This window comes from Oryzias latipes, chromosome 11 (genome assembly GCF_002234675.1).
Source record: "Oryzias latipes chromosome 11, ASM223467v1".
Lineage (NCBI taxonomy): Eukaryota > Metazoa > Chordata > Actinopteri > Beloniformes > Adrianichthyidae > Oryzias > Oryzias latipes.
In genome coordinates this window covers 3,869,311-3,888,135 of record NC_019869.2, presented here as the reverse complement: position 1 = coordinate 3,888,135, position 18,825 = coordinate 3,869,311, and the positions used below count along the sequence as shown (strand labels likewise).

Sequence of the window (18,825 nt, the reverse complement as noted above, 5' to 3'; positions counted from 1 at the left end):
TGCTGCTTGGAGGTGGGCATAGAAGGCGGTGGGGCGTAGAAGCAGGCAGGGGGTGCAGGTTGCAGCACAATACTGTGGACAAAATGGGGGAATTAGATTCCGTGGCAAATTCGCAACCGTTGCGATTTCGGCTAGCTCACACATTTTTGATTGGAATGTCGTGAAAATGAAATATGCGATTCCCTGGCAGAGGCTTAACAAAACGATGTAACATACAACAAGATCCATAAAGGAATGTGGGCGTGGTAAGTAAAAAAAACATAGCCAAAAAATGTGCTGACTTGGCCAAAACAAAAGAATTAGGAATTATCTTTTCGAGAATTGACTAACGAAAACCAATACATCCTTGTCAGCGAAATCCAGAGGATCTTTTGAAATCATTACAGGATGGCAACACGACCTTCCGTTTGGCAGCCATTTTGTGCCAAAATCTGTAATTTTGCGATTTTTGCATTTTTACACAATATGGAAAAATGAACTTTGTTTTGAGCGATTTTTGCAAAATTTGCCCCACATGTTGCTAGCGGAAGTCTACAATAGAGGGCTGCATTGGGATTGGGTTCCGCCGGGTCCCGCGGGATCCAACCCAAATCTCGCGGGATTGGGCTGTTTGAATTGTGCTGCGGGGGCGGGCGGGAGCGGGCGTAAGAAAAAAAAAAATCTCATGAATATATATTAGCGGACTACGTTAGGCTGTGCGGCTGTTGGAGTCTTATGTACTGAAGCTTCGTGAAGGCACCAGGTAGAGACGCCTAATGGCCTCTGTCATCTAACCTGTTGTTGGGTGTGCAACGCCCCGCCCCGCCTCTTACTAAGAGTGTGCTTCAGGCCGTCTGTCCGCGCGCGCACACACACACACTTTTAACCGAACAGGATTTGGGAAAATATTTTTAATATTTAAGTTGCAAATTACATAAAAGAGGAATGCATAAAAAGATGAGGCTGGAGGAGGGACATGAATCTCTTTAATAATACCAATACAAATACGTGTTTTTTTTCCTGCGGGACGGGAGAAGATACAAAATCAATGCATCTCTATTACTGTGCGGAACTAAATTCTATGAGTTTTGCGGGTGCGGGCGGGAGTGGACATACATATTGCGGGAGCGGGCGGGAGTGTTACGCATACGTTGCGGGAGCGGGCAGGATTGGTCAGAAATTCAGCGGGCGCCTGTGGGAGCGGGATGAAGAAAATAGTCCCGCGCAGGGCTCTAGTCTACAACGACCTCTGGAGTTTTGTGAAGCTCTGACAATGGGAAATGGCTGCCATGTTGAATTTAAAAAAAAAATTACCTTTACTACCTGATAGTAGTAGGTTTAAGGGCTGTAATCTGGATTTAGTTTGTAAAGTTAGAAGACGTTTCATATCTTATCCAAAAGGCTTTGTCAATTCTGAATTAGCTGGTAAAAGAGCTGGTATATATGCGCTCATGGGGGAGGAGTCAGACCTTAAACTGGATAGTATTGTCCACTTAGCCTACATGGCTTTGGGTCGTTAAGAGTGCTTTGTCCTCAGCTGGGGATTCGGGGAGCCAGTGACTCCCTGCCCAAACTGGTCATCTCTTTCAACTGTTAACGACCCAGGTGGAACTGGTTTGGTTTGTTTGGGTTTCAGAACACTGCTGTAGATGGATGGAGAAAACTTCTAAATTGTTTCTGCTTTTTAAATTATTATTCCCCTTTCTATCTGCGCCTCTGAGCGAAAATGTGACCCTCGACAAACCCAAAAACTCGCCAAAATTGGCACACACCTGGGATAAATTGAAAATGAATTTTCGCACACACATGCCTCCAGCTTGATTCTACAACTACCAGAGAAGTATTGTTGACCTTTGACCTTGGGAAGATGTGGTCATCTTGGATTTAAAAAAAAATAGCACCTTAAGCAACAGATACAAACGAAAACTCGTCCTTGGGATTTTTATTGATTTTCTTGAAATGTCTCATCAATGGTAAGCTACTGTGGAAAAAAAGTTGGAATTATTTGTAGATTTCGAACGGCGAGTGCATGGCAAATTCGCAACTGTTGAGATTTTAGCTGGCTCGCACATTTTTCATCGGAATGTCAGGAAAATGAAATATGCGATTACTAGCATAACTAGCATAGTCAGCATAATATGCATCTTAAGCAATGTTTTTCTGAATGAGTTAATGATTCTGATCCCAATGCTAGCACTTTGAGACACATTAGCATAGCTAGCATAGTTAGCGTAATGAGCATCTTAGAATAGAATAGAACAGGTCTTTAATAATCCCTGAGGAAATTTAAAAATGACCATCTGCTAAAACTCCTAAAACACATACACATATTAAAAACAATAAAAATATCAATAGACTAAAAAGGTGAATAGATTAAAAAGATTAATAATTTAAAAACGGTGGGTAAGAAAATGAAATAAAATAAATAAATAAAAACAGGAGTTACAAGAAATTTCTTCTAAGATGCCCTGCCAGAGGATTGTATTGCCTGATGGCACAAGGAACAAAATACTTCTTCAGCCTTTCTGTTGAGCAGCGCTGGGATAGCAGTCTGTTGCTGAATGTACTCCTCCTGTTGGTGAAGGCCTCATATAGGGGATGTGAGGGATTCCTCATGATGGCCCTGAACCTGGTCAGAGTTTTCTGTTCTGCCACCTCCTCCACAAGATCCAGCTTCAGTCCAACCCCAGAGCTCGCCCTCTTGATGATCTTGTTGAGCCTGGAGATGTTCTTCTTGCTGGTATTGCACCAGCACACAGCAGCATAGAGGAGAGCACTCTCCACCACTGATTGATATAACATGTGGAGCAGTTCTGTGCAGATGTTAAAGGAGCGCAGCCTCCGGAGAAAGTACAGCCTCGACTGGGTCTTCTTATAAAGCTGGTCCGTGTTGGTAGTCCAGTCCAGCTTGTGGTCCAGCACAACCCCCAGGTACTTGTAGGTCTGTATCATCTCCACACTTTCTCCCTCTATGTGCACAGGTTGAGGAGTTTGGGCTTTCCTTCTGAAATCCAGAACCATCTCCTTGGTCTTCTGGATGTTCAGCTGCAGCTCATTCTCCCTGCACCAGGCCACAAAGTCCTCCACCAGCCGCCTGTACTCCCTCTCCTCTTCTCCTTTCATGTATGCCACAATAGCTGTATTGTCCGAGAATTTTTGCATGTGGCAGGTTGAGGTGTTATAGCGGAAGTCAGATGTATACAGCGTAAAAGGAAGAGGAGACAGCACAGTCCCCTGTGGTGCCCCTACACTCTGCAGCTGAGGGTACTGGAGACAGATCCCCCCATGTGGACATATTGCTGCCTGTTGGTCAAATAGTCCATGATCCAGGACACCAAGAATGGCTGCACAGTCATCCTGGTGAGCTTCTCCTGCAGCAGGTGAGGATGTATGGTGTTAAAGGCACAGGAGAAATAAAAAAAAAGCATTCTCACAGCGCCGGCTCCTTCATCCAGGTGAGAATAGGTGCGGTGTAGCAAGTAGAGGATTGCTCCACCCCTACTCTCTCCCTGTATGCGAACTGCAGTGGATCTTGGACGTGCTGCACCTGTGGCTTCAGCTGCTGAAGCACTAACCTCTCAAAGGTCTTCATCACATGTGTGGTCAGTGTTACAGGCCGATAGTCCTTGTTTCCCTTAGGGGGCTTGACCTTGGGGAGAGGAACAATGCACGAGGTCTTCCAGATGGATGGAACATGGAACATGAACTTAAGCAATGTGTTTTTCTAAATCAGTGGATGATGCCGATCACGATGCTAGCACTTTTAGCTATATTAGCTTAGTTAGCATAATGTGTATATGCAGCGTGACGAGCCTTGATAAAAGGTAGGCAGTGAGGGCAGCGGTGCTGGGTAGATGTGTGCAGCGATAGGGCGGCTATGGTGCTAGAGGTGGGCGTGGAAGGCGGGTAGCACCTGCAGGCCAAACAACGCTGCTTGCAGCTTTAATTAATGTAAATCTTTTCATTAAAATTAGTTAGAAATCACAAATTAAACAACTTAGAAGAGTATTTTTTATTGTGCAGAAAATATCAAATAATCAATGTCTAATAAAAATGTTTTTTTAGCATAAAAAGAAAGAAGATTAAAAAAATCAATGCAGCTGAAATCTCAGTAAAAGCAAAAACACAAAAATATTGTTCCAGTCAGTCAGGTGGTGACTAGGAACACTGGTTTCTCCACAGAGTCTCTGGGACTGGAGTCTGGGAGTCCTGGGTGGCCTCACAGGTCACAGAGTCCAGCTTCTCCCACTGGTCTGCAGGGAGCCTCAGGGTGCTGCTCCAGCTGTAGAGGCCGTCCTTCTGCAGCACCCCGGGGCTCCTGCTCTCCTCCCAGCTGCTGCTGATGCTGCTGCAGCCCACCTTCCAGGACAGAGTCCAGCCTGAAGGGAAGCCATTGTTGGCCAGACACAGGAGTGTGGCCTTCCCCTCATGCATGGAGGGGGACAGCACTGTCAGCTTGGGACGGACATCACCTAGAAGACACCAATCAGGTTAGAGGACAGGAAGCACACAGCTGTCAATCAAACTCCTTGACTGTGTGAACGTTGATGTTCTCCTTGAAGAAGTTTCTGTCAGATGTTAGTTTCTGCTCCATCAGTCACTCACTCACACACTGTTTCACTTCCTTTCAGAAAGCTCTCATGCAGATCAGCACACAGAGTCCTCATGAGGACAAACGCTCTTTGGAACCAATGACAGTTCAAACTAGAAGATACATCATTTTCATGTTTGTTCAGTTATTTCAGGAAGATTTGAACAAACAGACTGAAAACATTTGGGTTCTTTAAGATAATGATATCAGTCAAAAACATGCAGAAAATGTAAAAGAAACATCTTAAGAAAATATATATTTATGTTATTTTTGAACCAAGAGTTGCTGAGAAGAGGTTTGTCAACCCCGTGACCCAGAAATAAATTAATGCAGATTCCAGAAAAAAATGTGAACTAATATAAACTTTTTATTTATTTTTTCAAAATACTAAAATATAGCTTTCCTTGAGCAAAAAAAAACATTTTTTAACGTTTTAAGGCAATATCAAAACGAAGAAATTGTGATATTATCTTATTTTGAAATTCATGTAATATTTTCACAAATAAGTAATTTAAGACACAAAATGAACCATCTTGTAAAACTTTAAACAGAATTTAAGAGCTTAAACATTGAATAAAAGGTAAATATGAAATAAAAAAATTTTCAAGACTCCAAACTTCTGTAACATAATAAAAAATTGAGTTTCATTTTTAAAGAAATGTTTTTAGAAACTTACTTCCAACCTCCAGTCTGGTTCCTCCACCAAACGTGTACCACAGTGATACAAACTAAATGAGTCGTCGTACAAAAACCTCTGACTGCAGAGAGACACGCTCTCTGACTTTGAACACAACAAACTCAACTTCTCTTTACGGCAAAAAAAAACGATTTTTTTAGACAATTTCTGAAAAATTTTTAGGAGAAAATCTCTATATAATAAAAGGAAAAGATTTTTATTTATTTATCTCATTTGTTTCAAACCCAAAGCTGCTCATTAACATTATAGAGGAGAAAATAGTAAGATAAGAAATCATAAAAAATTAATTTGTGAGTTTGTGTGAAAATGTCATAAATCTAAATCTAAAACCGCTCAGTTGTAATTAAAGTTTAAAAAAAGTAACTTACTTCCAACCTCCACTCTGGTTCCTCCACCAAAAGTCCACCACAGTGATTCAAACTAACTGAGTCGTCGTACAAAAACCTCTGACTGCAGAGAGACACGCTCTCTGACTTTGAACACAACAAACTCAACACAGTCTGACTGGAAAACACAACAGATTGATGTGAAAAAGGTTCTTACCGAAATAATAATGCAAGTTTTTATTTTCTTCAGCTTTTATCTTATTTTCTACTTAAGTTCTTATTTTGCAGATGTAAAGGTATTCTAATACGTACTAGTAGTGAAAAACAAGCAAAAATATCAATCAATATTTTGGAATCCCATCTGGAATGATTGATTGATCCATTGATGTGAATCCTGATGACAGAGATCCATGTTCCTGTTGGAGTCAGTGGTTGCATTTCCATAGAAACACTTTGCATCAGCAGCTCCATGCTCCAGTGCTCTGGGAGACTTTATAGTCCTGAGAGTTGAAGACTGGATGACTGACAGCTGTCCTTCATCACAGCAGAAGACACAGAAATCCTCCTCCTCCTCAGTCAAACCATGACTTTGATCTGCGTCCTCATCTGGACTCTCCTCTGCTTCATTCAGGGTGAGGAAGATGATGTTGGTGTCATGTGAGAATCATCTGGAGTGCAGCTGAGTTTCTCCTCAGCATCTCATGTTCTTTGTGGTTCTTCTCTCTCTGCAGGTTCTGTTGGACAAAATGTTGTTTTGACTCAGCCAGCAGCTAAATCAGTGCAGCTCAATCAAAAGGTCACTATTGACTGTAAGGCCAGTCGACAAGTAGCTCACTGGACTGGTTCACATTACTTTCTTTCCTGGTACCATCAGAAATCTGGAGAAGCTCCTAAAGCTCTGATCTATGGAACATCTGACAGATTTTCAGGAATCTCCTCCAGATTCAGTGGAAGTGGATCAGGAAATGGAATTGACTTCACTCTGACCATCAGTGGAGTCCAGGCTGAAGATTCAGGAGTTTATTACTGTCAGAGTTATCACTATATCAACAGTCAGTATGTGTTCACACAGTGAAAAGTCATCGTACAAAAACCTCCTTCATCAGAATGAACTGAAACTCATTTGAATGTTTCTGCCTCAAGTTCTTCCAGAGACTGAAACACTGACTGATTTACTGTAGACACACTAAACACACAAAGGAAGACACAATATTAAAACAGCAGTACCTTTATCTGAGAGGCTTTTACTAAAGTTTTTGTCAACAATGATTCTAATATTTACTTACAAATGGGGGAGGGATATTTATTAATACCAACTTCTGTCTGAGATTTATCTTTAGAAAATCACTCAATTGACTGAACATAACCTGCAAAAACTAAGTTACATTGTTTCATGAATCTATTAGATTTGCTAATAAAAAAAAGTTAATCATTTCAATTGAATTTTAAATTATGTTACTTCTATAACACCTTTCATGTAAAAAAACAGCTCATGGTTCTGTACATAAAAACAAACAAGAATGCAGAAAACACCAATCCCCATTCATGCAATAAAATAATTAAATAAGCCCCGCACAATAAAATTCACAAAAACAAACACAAGTAAAAGAGAAGAAAGAAACCAGCAGGCGCCGTCTGCCCTGTCCTCCCGTTGGGTGTCAGCACAGACACAAACACCCCAGCCAAGGGTGAGAAAACACTCGTAAACAGTCTAATTGGCTAAAAGACCTTAGACAAATATGTATGTGATAAAATATCATGAAATATAAGAGTAAAAATTCTAGATTAAACAAATAAAACAATAAAATGATGCAATAAAACATCATAAAACAGAAGAGTAAAAAATGAAAAAAACTTTCTAGCTTGGAAAAGATATGAAATCTAATTAAAAGCTGGGTTAAACAGGTGTGTCTTTAATTTCTTTTTTTTTAAAACCCTCAACAGTAGATGAGGCCCTCACATCCTCAGGTAGGCCCTAGGGACCTTCAGCAGGGCTGCAACTGAGGACCTGAGGGGTCTGGGAGGTTCATCAGTTAAAAGCAAGTCGGATATACAAGAAGGACTAAGACCATGGACACTCTTAAAAACTATTAAAAGAATCTTAAAATCAATCCTGAAGCTGACAGGGAGCCAGTGCAGAGATTTTAGGATGGTGTAATGTGCTCCCTCTTCCTGGTTTTCGTTAAAAGGCGTGCAGCAGAGTTCTGGACTAGCTGCAGGTGATTAAGAGTGGTTTTCTTTACACCAGAAAGGAGGGCATTACAATAATGTATTCTGGATGTAATAAAAGCATGGATTAAGATTTCAGCCCAGGCTCCAGAGAGAAAGGGTCTCACTCGGGCGATATTCCTTAGATGGTAAAATGTAAATTTAGTCACTTGATTCACATGTTGGTCAAAGCTCAGATCTGCATCTAGAATCACACCGAGGTTCCTTACTGTGTCACATGTAGTCATAGAATTGGTTGACAGACAAAATTGGACCCTATCCCTCTCAGCTTCAGAACCGATTAACCAATTATTGAGAAGATAATCAATCTAAATGTATGACAAAGTTTCAATAAGTAGTCTTTATTCCAGAAACATCTTTCTTCCACAGTCCAGGACTGTGCATCACATGTTGGTTGCTGAGCCTAAATTGTCCCTAGATGTGAGTGTGTGGTTGTGTTGCCCTGTGATGAACCTGGTGCCCCATCCAGGGTGTCCTCTACCTTCAACCAAAAGGTGGATGGGACAACTCCCATGCAAGGTTATAATAGTTTCGGATTTTTTATTAGTTTTAGTTTTTATTTCGTTTTAAATTTTTGTTTTTAAATTTATTTAGTTTTAATTAGTTTTTAGAGGCAGCTTTACTAGTTTTAATTTTTTGAAATTGCTTCGTTTTAGTTTTTATTAGTTTTAATGTAAGTTTTATTTATTTTTATTTTCTTTTGGGAAATTAGGATATTTGTCAGGTGCATGATTCAAAATCCCCAGAATAAGTATTGTATTATAAAAACTCAAACAAAGATACATTTTGTAACACTTATTATTCAGAGGACAAAAGGACAACCATCCTTAAATTAAAATACAACAGCCGATAACAGCATTAGGTACAATATTTGAGCAGTACTGCTTCTGATGTTAGATACAGTGTGCTGAGTACAAATCAACATAGCCAACAGACTAAAGACACATGTAAACGGAAAACAAGAGACCCAGGGACCTCAATGTAAAAAATCTTGAACAATTCAACAACCTTTGCATTTTGAATGAATGAACAATTTTAAAATGCAGCTTTTTAAGGTGGTGTGTTTGTGTAAAACAGAAATGAGTGAACTTCAGTCAAGCAACAATTTGTTGTTGATCTTGAGGAAGACACGCTGCTCAAGAGATGTGGTTGTTCTGTTTCTAAGGCCAGATGGCAACATTCCACACACAGAAAAGATGCGCTCCACAAAGGCTTGTGAGGCAGGGGCACTAACAAGGTCCAATGCCACAGGGGCAAGTTTTGTGTAAACACCCATTCTTGACCTCCAGAACTGCAGTGGTGTCTCATTAAAGACACCGTGTTTGACATCCTCAACATACTTATTTATTTCAGTCAACAGACTACTGGTCACATCAGGCTGATTTGTCAGTGACGCATTTACCTCCATCCTGGATGCAAGAAAGCGATATTTCTGTAGGATAGTCGGAGGGGATCTTGTTGCTGTTTGACTGGCTGTTGCAGTGGCTACATCATCCTGAGAAGCAGTAGGGATATTCTGAGCAGTAGCCAGTTTTTGCACAAAAGACTAAGCTGCCCTCTCTAGTGGCACCGTGTCTGGTGTTTGAAGAACCAGTGAAACGCTTGGATCCATAAGGCAGGCTGCTGCTGGTGTAGCATCAAACTGTGGGGAAAAAGGACTAAGAATAGAAGAAAAACGTTCTCGCAAAGACTTCAGCACTTGTGCTAACTGCTTTCCAGCAGTAGTGGTCATCAGGTGTGCCTCTAGGTTGAGCAGACATGGCACTACTTGTGAGAGTGACTGGCTGTCATTCTGAAGTTGGTCTGTGTGAATGGCAAAGGGCTCAAGTAGCTTGACCAATTTCTCAAGCTTAGTCCAGTCGCTTGTGAGAAGTGTGTCCATGCTCAACTCCTCAAGTACTTAGTTTAGTTCAGCTCTAATCTCCAGCAATCTTCTCAGCATATCAAACACGCTGTTCCAGCGTGTGCTACAATCCCGGACCAGAGTTTTGCCACACTTTTTGATTAATGCTTCATTTGCCACTGATAATTTCGTCACAGCACTTACAAGGTGTCTTGCTCTTATGAGCGAATCAACATTTGGGTGCTTCATGGCATCTTTCAATGCGAGTTGAAGGGTGTGGGCAAAGCATGGCATCCTCTGGAACCTGTTCTCCCCATCATCTGGCAGGTCAAGTTCTTTGCAAAGAAGGATGAGAAAACAAATAATTAGTTAACATAAGCATAAATTGTAAACTGTACAAATAGTACAATGTATAGTACAAAAGTGTAGTACAATGGACGGTCATTTTCCAAATCATAGTGATTACTATGGCTGCACAATGAAGGAAATAATCTGTCGCTTTGAGATTACTTTCCTTGTTGCATGTTCAAAAAAGTCGAGAAGAAGAAAACCACGGGTTTCCACCGGATTAAGTTTAACAAATTTATTCCCTAACAATATTTCTAAAAACAGAATAAAACAGATCGATCTGGGTTCCCAAATCCAAAACCATCAAAACGTAAGAAGTTACAAATCCGAATCACTTGAGGCCGTCTGGGAACAAAGGGAAATTTCTTGAGTGCAGACTTTTAACACTAGAACGCCCAGGATTTTTCACTCCCCCAGCAGCGTCCAGAGCACAGCCAAATGGCTGGGTGGCTCGAAATGACTAATTCAACAGCCTTCAATTAGCCACCTTTCATTTGTAAATGCAGCACCAACTACCTGATCATCTGGATGAAGACATGTCCTAGCTAGCCACATTCTTTACTCAGATCAGGGTGGGGGAGGTTTTTTTGCTTCAAAAGAGCCTCCAAGCTCTGACAAACTTTGACTCACAGTTTGTCAACCGAAAAACCAAGATGCCTTATTTTTACTACCCTGAGCAGACATTGAAAATTATCCTGGAGCAAGTCAACCCATTTGACTCTGAGGGAGAAGAGATATTCCTTTAGCTGGACTCAGACTGATATTTCTTTTGATAAGATTTCATGAACATCTTGTTCTCATTTGCTGATTCTAGCAGTTGTCTATCCATTTATTTTCTGTGCCTGCTCATCCTGGTCAGGATCACAGGGGTCTGCTGGAGCACATCCCAGCTAGTCACAAGCAACTGGGGAGGGGTACACCCTGGATGGGTCACCAGTCCATTGCAGGGCCACATAGATAAATAACAAGGCACACTCACATACACACCTAGGAGAAATTTAGTCATTTCATTTAACCACATGTTTCTTGGACTGGGGAGGCAAAGGAGGCCTATTTGACATGTTTTGGAATTTATAGTTTCAACTAGAATTCAACGAAAAACAAAAAAAAAATTAAAATAAACAAGTGAAACAACATTTATATTTACATTGCTGAAGGTTTTCATTGTTCAGATCTCAGAAATCAGATCACAGATGAGGAGATTTCATCGCCATCAGAAAAGAGAGGACGACAGAGAGGAGACACACTGTGCCAACAGAAAAAGCAAAAGATGGCATGATGTGGCATTCAGAAAACGTTGGGAGGCCTCTCAATCACAGCCCAATTGGATATTACACTGCTGAGGAAGAGCCAACTGCTTTGGTCAGAATGGTGTTGACTCGCTTACAGAGTTTCCTGTGTTTCCTCACTCTGAACACCAGAGTATTGCACCAGCACACAGCAGCATAGAGGAGAGCACTCTCCACCACTGATTGATAAAACATGTGGAGCAGTTTTGTGCAGATGTTAAAGGAGCGCAGCCTCCGGAGAAAGTACAGCCTCGACTGGGTCTTCTTATAAAGCTGGTCCGTGTTGGTAGTCCAGTCCAGCTTGTGGTCCAACACAACCCCCAGGTACTTGTAGGTCTGTATCATCTCCACACTTTCTCCCTCTATGTGCACAGGTTGAGGAGTTTGGGCTTTCCTTCTGAAATCCAGAACCATCTCCTTGGTCTTCTGGATGTTCAGCTGCAGCTCATTCTCCCCGCACCAGGCCACAAAGTCCTCCACCAGCCGCCTGTACTCCCTCTCCTCTTCTCCTTTCATGTATGCCACAATAGCTGTATCATCCGAGAATTTCTGCATGTGGCAGGTTGAGGTGTTATAGCGGACGTCGGATGTATACAGCGTAAAAGGAAGAGGAGACAGCACAGTCCCCTGTGGTGCCCCTACACTGCAGCTGAGGGTACTGGAGACAGATCCCCCCATGTGGACATATTGCTGCCTGTTGGTCAAATAGTCCATGATCCAGGACACCAAGAATGGCTGCACAGTCATCCTGGTGAGTTTCTCCTGCAGCAGGTGAGGATGTATGGTGTTAAAGGCACAGGAGAAATAAAAAAAAAGCATTCTCACAGCGCCGGCTCCTTCATCCAGGTGAGAATAGGTGCGGTGTAGCAAGTAGAGGATTGCTCCACCCCTCCTCTCTCCCTGTATGCGAACTGCAGTGGATCTTGGACGTGCTGCACCTGTGGCTTCAGCTGCTGAAGCACTAACCTCTCAAAGGTCTTCATCACATGTGTGGTCAGTGTTACAGGCCGATAGTCCTTGTTTTCCTTAGGGGGCTTGACCTTGGGGAGAGGAACAATGCACGAGGTCTTCCAGAGGGATGGAACATGGAACATGAACTTAAGCAATGTGTTTTTCTAAATCAGTGGATGATGCCGATCACGATGCTAGCACTTTTAGCTATATTAGCTTAGTTAGCATAATGTGTATATGCAGCGTGACGAGCCTTGATAAAAGGTAGGCAGTGAGGGCAGCGGTGCTGGGTAGATGTGTGCAGCGATAGGGCGGCTATGGTGCGTAGAGGTGGGCGTGGAAGGCGGGTAGCACCTGCGGGCCAAACAACGCTGCTTGCAGCTTTAATTAATGTAAATCTTTTCATTAAAATTAGTTAGAAATCACAAATTAAACAACTTAGAAGAGTATTTTTTATTGTGCAGAAAATATCAAATAATCAATGTCTAATAAAAATGTTTTTATAGCACACAAAGAAAGAAGATTAAAACATCAATGCAGCTGAAATCTCAGTAAAAGCAGAAACACAAAAATATTGTTCCAGTCAGTCAGGTGGTGACTAGGAACACTGGTTTCTCCACAGAGTCTCTGAGACTGGAGTCTGGGAGTCCTGGGTGGCCTCACAGGTCACAGAGTCCAGCTTCTCCCACTGGTCTGCAGGGAGCCTCAGGGTGCTGCTCCAGCTGTAGAGGCCGTCCTTCTGCAGCACCCCGGGGCTCCTGCTCTCCTCCCAGCTGCTGCTGATGCTGCTGCCGCCCACCTTCCAGGACAGAGTCCAGCCTGAAGGGAAGCCATTGTTGGCCAGACACAGGAGTGTGGCATTCCCCTCATGCATGGAGGGGGACAGCACTGTCAGCTTGGGACGGACATCACCTAGAAGACGCCAATCAGGTTAGAGGACAGGAAGCACACAGCTGTCAATCAAACTCCTTGACTGTGTGAACGTTGATGTTCTCCTTGAAGAAGTTTCTGTCAGATGTTAGTTTCTGCTCCATCAGTCACTCACTCACACACTGTTTCACTTCCTTTCAGAAAGCTCTCATGCAGATCAGCACACAGAGTCCTCATGAGGACAAACGCTCTTTGGAACCAATGACAGTTCAAACTAGAAGATACATCATTTTCATGTTTGTTCAATTATTTCAGGAACATTTGAACAAACAGACTGAAAACATTTGGGTTCTTTAAGATCATGATATCAGTCAAAAACATGCAGAAAATGTAAAAGAAACATCTTAAGAAAATATATATTTATGTTATTTTTGAACCAAGAGTTGCTAAGAAGAGGTTTGTCAACCCCGTGACCCAGACATAAATAAGTGCAGATTTCAGAAAAAAATGTGAACTTATATAAACTTTTTATTTATTTTTTCAAAATACTAAAATATAGCTTTCCTTGAGCAAAAAAAAACCATTTTTTTAACGTTTTAAGGCAATATCAAAACGAAGAAATTGTGATATTATCTTATTTTGAAATTCATGTAATATTTTCACAAATAAGTAATTTAAGACACAAAATGAACCATCATGTAAAACTTTAAACAGAATTTGAGAGCTGAAACATTGAATAAAAGGTAAAAATGAAATTAACATTTTTTTCAAGACTCTAAACTTCTGTAACATAATAAAAAATTGAGTTTTCTCCTCCACCAAACGTGTACCACAGTGATACAAACTAACTGAGTCGTCGTACAAAAACCTCTGACTGCAGAGAGACACGCTCTCTGACTTTGAACACAACAAACTCAACACAGTCTGACTGGAAAACACAACAGATTGATGTGAAAAAGGTTCTTACTGAAAAAATAATAACACAAATTTTATTTTTTCCAGCTAAATTTAGCTTATTTTCTACTTAAGTTCTTATTTTGTAGATGTAAAGGTACTCTAATACGTACTAGTAGTGAAAAACAAATATTATATTTGACCATGAATCCATATTTATTAATCCCATCTGGAATGATTGATTGATCCATTGATGTGAATCCTGATGACAGAGATCCATGTTCCTGTTGGAGTCAGTGGTTGCATTTCCATAGAAACACTTTGCATCAGCAGCTCCATGCTCCAGTGCTCTGGGAGACTTTATAGTCCTGAGTGTTGAAGACTGGATGACTGACAGCTGTCCTTCATCACAGCAGAAGACACAGAAATCCTCCTCCTCCTCCTCAGTCAAACCATGACTTTGATCTGCGTCCTCATCTGGACTCTCCTCTGCTTCATTCAGGGTGAGGAAGATGATGTTTGTGTCATGTGAGAATCATCTGGAGTGCAGCTGAGTTTCTCCTCAGGATCTCATGTTCTTTGTGGTTCTTCTCTCTCTGCAGGTTCTGTTGGACAAAATGTTGTTTTGACTCAGCCAGCAGCTAAATCAGTGCAGCTCAATCAAAAGGTCACTATTGACTGTAAGGCCAGTCGACAAGTAGCTCACTATTCAGGTTCACAATATTATCTTTCCTGGTACCATCAGAAATCTGGAGAAGCTCCTAAAGCTCTGATCTCCAGAACATCAGACAGATTTTCAGGAATCTCCTCCAGATTCAGTGGAAGTGGATCAGGAAATGGAATTGACTTCACTCTGACCATCAGTGGAGTCCAGGCTGAAGATTCAGGAGTTTATTACTGTCAGAGTTATCATAGCGGTGATGTGTTCACACAGTGAAAAGTCATCGTACAAAATCTACTTCATCAGAATGAACTGAAACTCATTTGAATGTTTCTGCCTCAAGTTCTTCCAGAGACTGAAACACTGACTGATTTACTGTAGACACACTAAACACACAAAGAAAGACACAATAATCAAACAGCAGTAACTTTATCTGAGGTTCTTTTATTAAAGCTTAAAGAAGTTTGTATTGAGTATTTGTCTTAGTTTTTGTTAATAATGATTCTTATAAATACTCAAAAATGGGGGATGGACATTTATTAATACTAACTTATGTCTGAGATTTATCTCTAAAAAAATAACTCAATTGACTGAACATGTCATGCAAAAACTAAGTTACACTGTTTCATAAATGTATTAGATTTGCTAATGGACAAAAGTTAATCATTTAAATTCAATTTTAAATTATTGTTAGTTCTATAACACCTTTCATGGAAAAAAACAGCTCATGGTTCTGTACATAAAAACAAACAAGAATGCAGAAAACACCAATCCCCATTCATGCAATAAAATAATTAAATAAGCCCTGCACAATAAAATTCACAAAAACAAACACAAGTAAAAGAGAAGAAAGAAACCAGCAGGCGCCGTCTGCCCTGTCCTCCCGTTGGGTGTCAGCACAGACACAAACACCCCAGCCAAGGGTGAGAAAACACTCGTAAACAGTCTAATTGGCTAAAAGACCTTAAACAAATATGTATGTGATAAAATATCATGAATTATAAGAGTAAAAATTCTAGATTAAACAAATACAACAATAAAATTATGCAATAAAACATCATAAAACAGAAGAGTAAAAAATGAAAATTCTAGTTCAGAAAAGATATGAAATCTATTTAAAAGCTGGGTTAAACAGGTGTGTCTTTAATTTCTTTTTAAAAACCTCAACAGTAGATGAGGCCCTCACATCCTCAGGTAGGCTGTTCCACAGACGAGGCCCGTAGAATCTAAACGAGTCCTCGCCGTGGTTTTTTGTCCTGACCCTAGGGACCTTCAGCAGGGCTGCACCTGAGGACCTGAGGGGTCTGGGAGGTTCATACGTTAAAAGCAAGTCTGATATAAAAGAAGGACTAAGACCATGGACACTCTTAAAAACTATTAAAAGAATCTTAAAATCAATCCTGAAGCTGACAGGGAGCCAGTGCAGAGATTTTAGGATGGTGTAATGTGCTCCCTCTTCCTGGTTCTCGTTAAAAGGCGTGCAGCAGAGTTCTGGACTAGCTGCAGGTGATTAAGAGTGGTTTTCTTTACACCAGAAAGGAGGGCATTACAATAATGTATTCTGGATGTAATAAAAGCATGGATTAAGATTTCAGCCCAGGCTCCAGAGAGAAAGGGTCTCACTCTGGTGACATTCCTCAGATGGTAAAATGTAAATTTAGTCATTTGATTCACATGTTGGTCAAAGCTCAGATCTGCATCTAGAATCACACCGAGGTTCCTTACTGTGTCACATGTAGTCATAGAATTGGTTGACTGATAAAATTGGACCCCATCCCTCTCAGCTTCAGAACCGATTAACCAATTATGGAGAAGATAATCAATTTAAATGTAGAACAAAGTTTCAATAACTAGTCTTTATTCCAGAAACATCTTTCTTCCACAGTCCAGGACTGTGCATCACATGTTGGTTGCTGAGAATAAATTGTCCCTAGATGTGAGTGTGTGGTTGTGTTGCCCTGTGATGAACTGTTGCCCCATCCAAGGTGGATGGATGGATGGATGGATTTATAGATGTTTGAAAAAGACAGAAAATCTTCTCTGCTACAGACTCTTGGTGTTTCTAAGGACTCATGAGTTCATCCTCTTTACATTTAAGAAGCTTGAAACCAGGAATCAGAATCTTTTATCTAGATATGACAATAACCACAACCTTTAAGTATCTTCTCCAACATATACTTCTGTGCTTCTGCTATGTAGTAATTTCTACACTAGACAGATGATGTCTGATGTTATTCAACTCTCTGAGCTGACTGGATTTTGCTTCGCCCAACTAAAAAAAAAATTAGACAAAAGTGAATTTAGAAACTATGTTGGGTTTGACCATTGGTCCATTCCACTGCTAATAACACATTTGTATATATATTTGAAAAATTAATTTTAATACAAAAAAATGAAACTCATTTAGACAGAAATATTTTCTCAGATATGAATAGAAGATAAAGCAAAATTCATTGAAAATCTACTTCAAACTAGACGTTAATAATGTTTCATGTCTGTTGTAACATCTAACTTATTGCAAGGATATCTGAACACAAATCTATTCTGCTAAAGTGACTGAGTGTAGAGTCTTTATTCCAGAGTTGTGCTGCTGCAGCTCCTGTAGGCCAAAGATTCCAAGCTGAACATCCAGAGCTGCTGAGAACAGCTGCAGATGACTGACTCAGTGTGTTTGCATATGTGTGCTGCCTCTCTGCTTCCAGCAGTTAAGAGCTCAGTGTTGATCAGTGGCTGTCCAGACCTTTCAGAGACACTGACACACCTGCAGCACAATGAGGATGTCACTGACTCTGCTGCTGGCTGTCCTGGAGCTCCTTGTTCAGGGTGAGACTCTCTGCTGGAAACTTGGATTCATCAGGAAACAAACTTCATCACAATTCTTAGATTTCTTTCCTCTGGATTCATCTCAATGACTCTTCTGTTATTCCTTTTTTCCAGGTTCATCAGGGGAAATCACTATGACTCAGACTCCTGGATCTCAGTCTGTTGTTCCAGGAGAAACTTTCTCCATTAGATGTCAAACCAGTTCAAGTGTTTATAGCAACATCCAATGGTATCTTCAGAAATCTGGAGAAGCTCCTAAACTCCTCATATATTCTGCTTCAACCCGTCAGTCTGGAGTTTCTGATCGTTTTAGTGGAAGTGGATTTGGCAGTGATTTCACTCTGACCATCAGTGGAGTTCAGGCTGAAGATTCAGGAGTTTATTACTGTCAGCAGAGTGACAGCTTTCCGTTCACACAGTGACACAACGTCGTACAAAAACCTGTTTCAGCTAAAGAGGAACTGATCTGAATGAACAGCTGCACTGACACCGAACACATTAAAAATTTACAAAAACCCTTTTTTATTATTAAACTATTGGTTAAAAAAATGAAACTATTCTTTAATTTGACGGTTACATTTTCAATGAAAAAACTGTCACGTTTGGAAAACTTTTAACCCCATTTAAATTTGCCTTAAGACCTGCAAAGGAGGATCTAAAGGCAGGGATGCATTGTTTAGTTTAGTCTGTGTAGTTTAGCAATCAGCTATTGAATTCTATGACTTTATGTTCTTGGTGATTCATGTTCATTACACTGTTACCAGTATGAAGCCCATTGAGACGACAATTGTTGTAAATATTGGGCTATATATGTAAAATTGCATTAAATTGAATTTCTATAATGAACATTAAACTGTTGTTCAAAGTAATTTTTAAAGCTAAAAGTACTGATATTGTGCTGTCTTATCAGTAAATGATGGAGGAAACTGAGGGTTAAGATAGAGTGGCAATGTGAGAGATAGTTTTTGGAATTCAAGGTGCTGTTTGAGTTGAGTCCATATCTGTAAACAATCCTTAACTATGATGTTATCGGTATAAGATGTGAGAGATAGTTTGAGAGGAAAACACAAAAGAGAGAGTAGAGTAGCAGAGGCAGAAGTACAAGACGACTCCTCTATTGGTAACCAAGCTGGCATAACTGTATGACTACGACACCAAAACAATATTGTTCAGATATTTGCAGCCCAATAGTAAAATAAAAATTTCAGTAGGGAGAGTCCGCTATTATCATTGCTTTTCTGCAATATAGTTTTTCTCATCCTTGGAGGTTTTTTCACTGAAGAATTGGGCAATAGAATTGTCAAGGGACCGTAAAATTTGCTTT

The 18,825-nt window shown here is 40.6% G+C and overlaps 1 long non-coding RNA gene and 4 gene segments (V, D, J or C); 3 read left to right on the top strand and 2 right to left on the bottom strand.

The window, feature by feature from the left end:
- Positions 1-4,044: 4,044 nt before the first annotated feature.
- On the bottom strand, positions 4,045-5,511 carry LOC101159834. The segment is given in 4 exon segments: positions 4,045-4,451; positions 5,247-5,298; positions 5,353-5,377; positions 5,492-5,511. Coding segments are annotated over 4 exon segments (411 nt in total).
- A 143-nt stretch (positions 5,512-5,654) lies between these two features.
- On the top strand, positions 5,655-6,414 carry LOC111948200. The gene is made up of 2 exons (XR_002874159.1): positions 5,655-6,225; positions 6,325-6,414. It is a non-coding gene; the product is annotated as an uncharacterized LOC111948200 (long non-coding RNA).
- A 6,330-nt stretch (positions 6,415-12,744) lies between these two features.
- LOC101155905 lies at positions 12,745-13,172 on the bottom strand (the record flags this gene model as incomplete). The annotated part of the segment is given in 1 exon segment: positions 12,745-13,172. A coding segment is annotated over 1 exon segment (321 nt), but the record flags the coding sequence as incomplete, so codon positions are not given.
- A 1,065-nt stretch (positions 13,173-14,237) lies between these two features.
- On the top strand, positions 14,238-14,954 carry LOC111948227. The segment is given in 2 exon segments: positions 14,238-14,520; positions 14,620-14,954. Coding segments are annotated over 2 exon segments (384 nt in total).
- A 2,249-nt stretch (positions 14,955-17,203) lies between these two features.
- LOC110014090 lies at positions 17,204-18,589 on the top strand. The segment is given in 2 exon segments: positions 17,204-17,501; positions 17,616-18,589. Coding segments are annotated over 2 exon segments (360 nt in total).
- The last annotated feature ends 236 nt before the right edge of the window (positions 18,590-18,825 follow it).